Below are 7992 nucleotides of genomic sequence, written 5' to 3'. Positions count from 1 at the left end.
TGGCAGAGTATTCCATGACATTGCCAGGCTGGAATACGCCGGGAGCCGGTTGGAAAGGGAAGAAGGGATGAGTTGAGAGCACAAACAGGGATTTGGGGATGGGAAAAACCATCCCCAGGGGGGTGGGAAAAGCCCAGGAATCTCCAGGATCATCCCTAAACATCCCAAGGAAAGCAGGGAGCTGATCCCAAGGCACTGTCTGTTCCCTTTTTCCTTCTCCCTCCCAAATTTGTCCCAAATGCCATTTTTATCTCCCACCAGCTCCTGGATGGGAAGCTGAGAATTCCTATATGGATTCCAAGGGGGGGGAAAAAATACATTCCAAAGCTTCCAGGAATGCATTGGCATTCTGGGATTAGGGGGGGAAAATGGGATCTCTTGGGAAGGGAAGGTTTGGGAAGGTTTGGGAAGGGAAGGTTTGGGAAGGGAAGGTTTGGGAAGGTTTGGGAAGGTTTGGGAAGGGAAGGGAAGGGAAGGTTTGGGAAGGGAAGGGAAGGTTTGGGAAGGGAAGGTTTGGGAAGGGAAGGTTTGGGAAGGGAAGGTTTGGGAAGGTTTGGGAAGGTTTGGGAAGGTTTGGGAAGGGAAGGGAAGGGAAGGGAAGGGAAAGGAAGGGAAGGTTTGGGAAGGGAAGGGAAGGGAAGGGAAGGGAAGGTTTGGGAAGGGAAGGGAAGGGAAGGTAACAAAGGGATGTCAAACACCAGGCTCCAGGTGCCACCGGATCCGGAGTCACCCACCCACTTGTTCCTGCGTCACCGGCACCGTCGGCAGCGACGAGATCTTCTCCTTGTCCGCCGGAGGAGGTCCCGTGTTTTCCAGCTGCCCCAGGAGCTGCAGAGGAGCCGGAATTCCAGGCTCAGGAATTCCCGTGGCCCTGGATCCCTCTCTCCCCCCAAAAGCTGGCCCGGGTGCCCCTCACCTGGGTGACGATGGCGTCGAGGCCGCTCTGTCCCCACGCGTAATCCCCGGGATTGGAGTGCAGCATCCCGCTCCTGCCGGCGGGAGAGCCCAGGAATTCCTCCCCATCCCAAACTTCCAGGGGCTCACCGCTGGCAGCTGGGCTCATCCCGGGTTTTTTTTTTGGCTTTTTTACTCACCAGGAAAAGGGATGTTGGGAGCCAGGGACGGCCGAGTTGGCGAAAAACCCCGCGAAGATCTGCTGGATTATCCTGAAAAAAAAAGAGGAATGGGAGGGGGAAAGATGGGAAGAGCGAGTTGAGTGAATAAATAAAAGGTGGGAGCAGGGGAAAAATGGGAATTCCTGCCCCATGGATGCGTGGCTGCAGGGTTCATGATTGGAAAATCCCTGGATAAAACAGAGGGACAGCAGGAAGGATTTAGGGAAGCGAGTTCATCCCAGGGTGGGAGGACTGGGAATGCCTCGAGTTCCAATGGAAGGGTTGGCACTGGGACAGGGAAAACCAGGGAAAAATATGGGAAGAACAAGTTAAATAAATAAATTAATTAATTAGTTCATTCATCCCAGGGTGGGAGAACTGGGAATGCCTCAAGTCCCAACGGAAGGGTTGGCACTGGGACAGGGAAAACCAGGGAAAAACACTGGGAGAACAAGTTAAATAAATAAATAAATAAATGAATTAATTCATTCCAGGGTGGGAGGACTGGGAATGCCTCGAGTTCCAGTGGAAGAGTTGGCACCGGGACAGGGAAAACCCGGGAAAAACATTGGGAGAACAAGTGAAGTAAATAAATCCATAAATAACTGGTGGCAGCAGGAATAGGCAGCAACACGGGGAATCCCGTTCCCATGGATACAGGGGCTCATGGCCGGGAATTCCTTGGATAAAGCCCCGAAATGGAGGGAGAGCTCCGAAGGAATCCAGGCTCATGGGAACACCGGGAATGCCCCGGCAGCAAGCCAGGGAAAGCCACTTGGAATTGTGCTGAAGGGAAGTGCCTGGATCCCTCGTTTTTCCACTGGGGTTTCTTCCCAAATCCCGTTTTTCCCTGGAATTCCCACTCACCCCTCGATGGCGGGCGAGCGATCCGGGCGGGAGCTGCCTCGGGATCGGAACCTGCGGCTCGGGGGCAGCCGGGGGGGGCGGCCGGGCCCCCACAGCTCTCCCGGGGATCCCCGATCCGGATCCCGGCCCTCGGAATCCAGGGAGCCGCCGGCGCTCAGGAACGGCCGGAAATCCGGGAAGAACATCGTGTGGTCCAAGTGGTCCCAAAGCTGCAGAGAAAGGGAGGGAAAGAAGGGGAGATTCCTCCAGCTCCGGAGCTCATCCCGTCGGGAACGGAGGCCGCGGCGCCGGAGCGACATTCCCGTGGTTGTCATGGATTCCGGGAATGAAAGTCCGGGAAAAAGGCTCAATTATAGCCCGACGGGATGTGGAGCCACTGGGACAACCCCCTGGAATGCCCGTTATCCCAATAAATCCAGAGGCTGTGGTGTTGGTCTCTCCCTCTTTCCAAGGGTTGGAATTTGAAGAGGGATAATCCGTGGGATCCCCCGGGGGTCTCACAGCCCCAGGGAAGGACATGGATGTGGATTTGGAAGGATCCCCCATCCCTGTGCCCCCCCCCCATCCCGCTGTTTTGTGGGATCTGTCCCTGTGGATAAAGCCATTCCCTGCCCCTGTGGTGCCTGATCCCACCTGCTCCCTGATTCCTCCAATTCCCAGCCCAGAGCCTTTCCAAGGGAAATACAAAGGAAGATCCATGGATCTCCACTCCAGAGGGTGCAGGAAAACCCCCAGGAATTCAGAGCCAGAGCCCCCCCTCCCAGGGTGACCCTTTCCCACAAATCCTTTTGGATTAAGGAATAAAAGCCACGGAATAAAGATTCTGTGTTGTCCCGCTGCTCTGATGGGATGGAGGCCACTTCCAGGCATTATTCATCCCAAAATCCAGTCTGATTTATGGAGCACGAAGCTCTGCAGGATCGGGATCCTGCTGGAGCTTGGGAATTTCTGGGATACGAAGAAATATCCAGGCAATAATTGGGATCAGGAGACAAATGGATCCAGAGGAAGAGGGGACCCAGCACGGAAGCAAACAGGAAGAATCCGGATTGGGAACAGATTGGGATCTGCATTGGAATTCTGGCTGTTTGGTGACCCCATTCCTGGTTCGGGATTGAGGGAATTTCCTACGAGTTTGGACTTCATAATGGATGGATTCTGGAAAATCTGGGAGCAGGAAAAACCCACACACAAATCCCAGGCTCTTCCCTGAATCCTTCTTTTCCATGTTCTGCCCGTCCCTGGCAGGTCTCGACGCCAAAAGTGTCCTGAAAATTCCCCCAAATCCTGGAAACTGCCAGGAAAAGGAGCTGCCCGGGAAGATGCCTGAGGAAAACCCTCTGGATTTTGGGGGAAAAAAGCAGGAAAACTCACCTCTGCAAACTGGGAGGAGGGGCTGCCATCCAGGGAACTGCCGTCGAAAAAACTGGGAAAAGCAGGAGAGTGAGGGCAGGGCCCATTCCCAAAATTCCCCTGTGCTCCCAAAAATCCCTCCTGTGCTCCCAAAACCCCCCCCCAGCCTTCCCAAATCCCTGTTTTGTTTCCCGGAATCCCCTCAGAAGGGATAAAAAAAATACAAAAAAATAGAAGAAAAGGTTAAAAAATAGAAGAAAAGGTTAAAAAATAGGAAAAAAGTTAAAAAATTACAAAAAAAGTTAAAAAATAGAAAAAAAGTTAAAAAATAAAAGAAAAGGTTAAAAATACAAAAAAAAGGTTAAAAAATACAAAGAAAGGTTAAAAATACAAAAAAAAGATTAAAAATGCAAAAATAGGTTAAAAAATACAAAAAGAGGTTAAAAAATACAAAAAAGGTTAAAAATACAAAAAAGATTAAAAAATACGAAAAAAGGTTAAAAAATACAAAAAGTTAAAAAAAATTCAAGAAAGTTAAAGAAATACAAGAAAAGGTTAAAAAAGTCCAAAAATAGCAAAAAAGGGTTTGGTTTTTTTTTTTAAATATTAAAAAGGGTGAGAAATAAAAAAAAAAACCAAAAGGGTAAAAAAATTAGGAAAAAGGGTAAAAAATATAAGAAAGGGTAAAAAAAATGAAAAAGGGTAAAAAATTATGAAAAAGGGTAAAAAAAATACGAAAAAGAGTAAAAAAAAAATACAAAAAAAGGGTAAAAAAAAATACGAAAAAGGGTTAAAAAAAGAGCAAAAGGTTCAAAAAAAGAGCAAAAGGGGGGGGGGAAAAAGACCAAAATATGGCATTTTTCCCACTTCATCTCCCTCTTGTCTCTCCACGTGCCCAGCTCTGGGATATCCCTGGATTTTCCGGTACCTGGAATCATCAGTGACTTCCTCGATGAAGCCGGACTCGCAGCGGGGGCAGGTGTATTCCTGGGAAGACAAGGAGTTGGGATTAGCCATGGAATACTTGGGATTCCAGGGAAAAACAGCCCCCTCCCGGGAAGATTCCCGATCCTGGCTGTCAAGCAGCTCATCCCTTCTGATCCCAATCCCAATCCCAAGGGATTTGGGTGCTCGGGAGCTGTAGAGCCAATGGGAGAAAATTCCTTCAGAGGGGAAAAGTTTTCCCTGCTGTCATTCCCAGAGTTCTGTCCTAGAGCTGTGGATTGCCTTGAATTTGGGGAAAAACATGGAAAAACCCAAAAGCTTCCCCCCCTCCTTCCCCCCTGGATTCTCTCTCCCAGATTTTTCCCTCCCTGGATCCTGTCCCACAGCTGGAGTATTCCCAAATCCCACCCTCTTCCATCCAGAACCGATCCCTGCCGGATCAGAACATTCCTTTCTTCTTTTCCAGGAAATCCCAGATGCCATCCCCCCCCCCAAGCATTCCCAAAGTCCGCCTTTCTCAGTTTTGTGGGATCTCCATCCAAACCCTTCCTTGTGCGCTTCCCAAATCCGTCCCCATCAGAATCCCGGGAGCCTCCAGGCCCAAATCCTCCTCTGGAGGAGGTGGGAAGCAAAGCCCAGCCCCCACCCTGGCTGCTCCAGCTCCTTCCTGTGGATTCCCAGATGGATCAGATTCCGGAGCCGGTGCAGGTGACACCTCCTGGTAACCCAACCCCGGCAGCTCCGGCTTCATCCACGGATTCTGTTGCTTCCAGGAGACTCCAGCTCCATTTTTCCAGCCCCAGCCCCTGTTCACCTCTGGATCCATATCCCACAGGATCTGTATTTCCTTGGGAATACGCAGGACCATCCCCACACCTCAAACAGCCTCGCTTTCCCAGTTTTTCCCTAAGCAAAGCACCTCATTCCAAACTATCCCACCTCAATTCCCACCACCACACCCCGATCCAGAGTTATCCCATCCCAATTCTGACCATCCCACATCATTCCAGACTATCCAAACGTTTGGCTCTTCCCAGACTCCCTTCCCTTCCCTTCCCTCGTTCCCAGCCTTTTCCTTGCCCAAAAACTCCCCTGACCCAAACCAGGGAATTCTGGGCTAAAAAAAGGGTGGTTTGGGGTTGGGATTCTCCAAGGACAAACCCCTGGGAAGCAGTTTTCAGGTGGGATCCAGGAGGTTCCAGAAACAGGAACTGGAGCAGGACCGGGCAGAGGATCCCAGGAAATGGAATTCCAGGTGTTTCAAGGAGCAGGGCCGGAGTTTTCCTCCCGGGATAAACAAGAAATGCGACGGAAGCACCAGGAAATCCTGGATTTTGGGGATGGAGGGGTTGGGAGAAGGACTTGGACAATGTTTCCTTCAAAAAAAAGCGGATTTGGGAACGCTGGAGGGGGAAAAACGGATCCTTTGGGGTGGGATAAAAGGAGTTAAGGAAAATTTGGGATGCTCCCAGTCGCAGGGAATAGGAACTGGGAAAATTTAGGAGCAGGTTGGCAATTCCCACCCTGTCAGGATGCGGGGACCGCTCAGGGAGCGGGATGGGAATGGGATTATCCCAAATCCCAGTCTGAGAACTGGGATGGGGGGCGGAGGGGGGGCGGGATTTTGGGGTCGCCAATCCTGTTCCGTGGGGGGATTTTGGGGTCGCCAATCCTGCTCCGTGGGGGGATTTTGGGGTCGCTCCGTCCCTGCAGGTTCGGGAGGTTTTAGGGGGGGTCCAGCACGGGGAGGAGGGAGGATGGGGAGTCCCCCCCTTGGCTGAGGGGTCCCTAAAGGGATTTGGGGGGGCTGGAGGCACTGAAGGGTCGGGCATTGGGAGGGGGGTCACCCCTTCCTGCAGGGATTTGGGGGGAAGGGGGGTCACCCTTGAGGGGAGGGAGGAGGGGTCACCCCTTCCTCTGAGGGCTCAGGGAGGGACTGAGGGGTCACCCCCGCCTGCCGTACCCTCCCACCTCCCCCGGCCCGGGGCTCACAGGCAGCTCGGAGCTCCCCCGAGTCCCCCTCCCGCCCGGGGCTCACCGGTAGCTTGGGGCTGACCTCGCCCTTGCAGCTGTGGCAGAAGAACCGGTGCTGCGGCACCGCCGCCGCCTCCGCCATCTTCGCCCGCCGTCACTCTTCCGGGGGGGGGCCACAGAGCGCGGCCCAGAGCGGCCCCGCGCTTCCGCTCAGCTCGTCTGCTCCGCTCCTACCGCGGAGAGCGAGGGCGGGAGGATAGAGCGGCCCGGCGGGGTAGTGGCGCGCAGTGCGCCCCCTGCTGTGGGGTCTCCCAAGGAGGGACGGTGGCAGCGGCGGCGGCGGAAGTGGCGGAAGCGGAAGTGGAGGGGAAGCGGAAGCGGCCGTTGCCATGGCGGCGGTTGCGGCCTAGGCTGGGCCTGGGGGTGAGAGCGGGGAGGGCCCGGGACCCCTGAGGCGGGGAGGAGGGGAGATCCCACCTGGAGAGGGGCGGGAGGGGCACCGGGATCCCTGTGACACGGCTGATTCCCCCCAGGAGGGGACATAGAGAACCCCGGGGGGGTCAACATCTGTCCCCTCTCTGTCACCCCCCAGCTGTTCTTTCCCCACCACGTTCCTGGGATTCCTGGGGGCCGCCGGGATGACGCAGGCGGAGCTGCGGCTCTGCTCCCTGCTGCTCCAAGAGCACTTCGGGGAGATCGTGGAGAAAGTCGGGAATTCCCTGCTCCGGACGGGCCCGCGGCCGCTGCGACTCCTGGTGGGCGACACGGGGCTGCTCCTGGATCAGGTACGGGATGCGAGGGGGCCAGAGGGGGAAACCGGTGGGAAAACTTGGAGAAGGACGAGGAATATTTGATAACAGTAACTCAGAGAGTTTTCTGGAGTGGAGGTTTGTATCTCCCTGGAAAACTTCTTTGGAAAGGAGGAGAGAAACTCTGAGGCTCTGTAGGGAGGAAAGATGGGGATAAACCGGTGGGAAAACGTGGAGAAGGACTGGAATTTGTAATGAGATAAATCAGGAGTGGAAGGTTCGTGTGTCCCTGGAAAACTTGAGGAAGAAGGAAAGAAACTGGTGTCGAGAGCAAAATAATCCAGGGATAGGGATAGATGGGAGGGAGAAGGACAAGACATTTCGAATGAAATAAATCAGGAAGGGGGAATTTTTCCGGAGCGGGAGGTTTGCGTTCCCCCGAAAAGGAAGGAGGAGGGAAATTCGGATTCTCCGGGAGGAAAACGGGGAATCTGGGCAGGGGAAAAGTGAGATTCCCAACCTTCCCGCTCCCTCCTGCAGGTGAAGAAGGCCCTTTGTGTCCTGCTCCAGCACGACCTGGTGCGGTACGAGGTGCAGCCCCGCGGCTCCGTGGAATACGAGGCCCGGAGCGAGCGGATCCTGCGGATCCTGCGCTACCCCCGCTACATCTACACGGCCAAGACGCTCTACGGGGACCCCGGGGAGCTGCTGGTGGAGGAGCTGCTGCTCCACGGCCACCTCTCCATGAGCTGCGCCGTCGCCAGGGTGGCCGACCGCCTCACCGAGACCATGGAAGGTGGGAGGGAAGCTCCTGCCTGGAAAAAAAAGCGGAGCGGGTTTGGGAATGTGGGAGCAGAGGATTTGTGGGGTGTTCGTGGTAAGGTCGTGGTGGTGGCCACGGTGTTGCCATGTGCTCCAGAGCCTCAGGAACATCCTGGATCCGGCTGATGGAGACCATGGAGGGTGGGAAGCACCTCCTTGGAAAACTA

The 7992-nt window shown here is 54.2% G+C and overlaps 2 protein-coding genes across 2 annotated transcripts; one reads left to right on the top strand and one right to left on the bottom strand.

The window, feature by feature from the left end:
- Positions 1–631: 631 nt before the first annotated feature.
- LOC113962777 (E3 ubiquitin-protein ligase RNF115-like) lies at positions 632–6406 on the bottom strand. The gene is made up of 7 exons (XM_027673546.1): positions 6319–6406; positions 4264–4322; positions 3357–3408; positions 1983–2191; positions 1095–1166; positions 917–989; positions 632–828 (listed from the first exon to the last, which is right to left on the bottom strand). Exons 1-7 carry the CDS (start codon positions 6394–6396, stop codon positions 727–729), a joined length of 645 nt encoding a protein of 214 aa, XP_027529347.1. The 5' UTR covers positions 6397–6406; the 3' UTR covers positions 632–726.
- A 404-nt stretch (positions 6407–6810) lies between these two features.
- LOC113962778 (DNA-directed RNA polymerase III subunit RPC3-like) lies at positions 6811–7986 on the top strand. Its single transcript, XM_027673547.1, has 2 exons — positions 6811–7039; positions 7544–7986. The coding sequence occupies exons 1-2, from the start codon at positions 6893–6895 to the stop codon at positions 7949–7951; spliced, it is 555 nt and encodes a 184-aa protein (XP_027529348.1). The 5' UTR covers positions 6811–6892; the 3' UTR covers positions 7952–7986.
- The last annotated feature ends 6 nt before the right edge of the window (positions 7987–7992 follow it).

This window comes from Neopelma chrysocephalum, unplaced genomic scaffold, assembly GCF_003984885.1.
Source record: "Neopelma chrysocephalum unplaced genomic scaffold, ASM398488v2 Primary Assembly neopelma1_185077, whole genome shotgun sequence".
In the NCBI taxonomy this organism is placed as follows: Eukaryota; Metazoa; Chordata; class Aves; order Passeriformes; family Pipridae; genus Neopelma; species Neopelma chrysocephalum.
The sequence above is the reverse complement of the archived record's forward strand: the minus strand, read 5'-3'. Positions and strand labels throughout refer to the sequence as shown.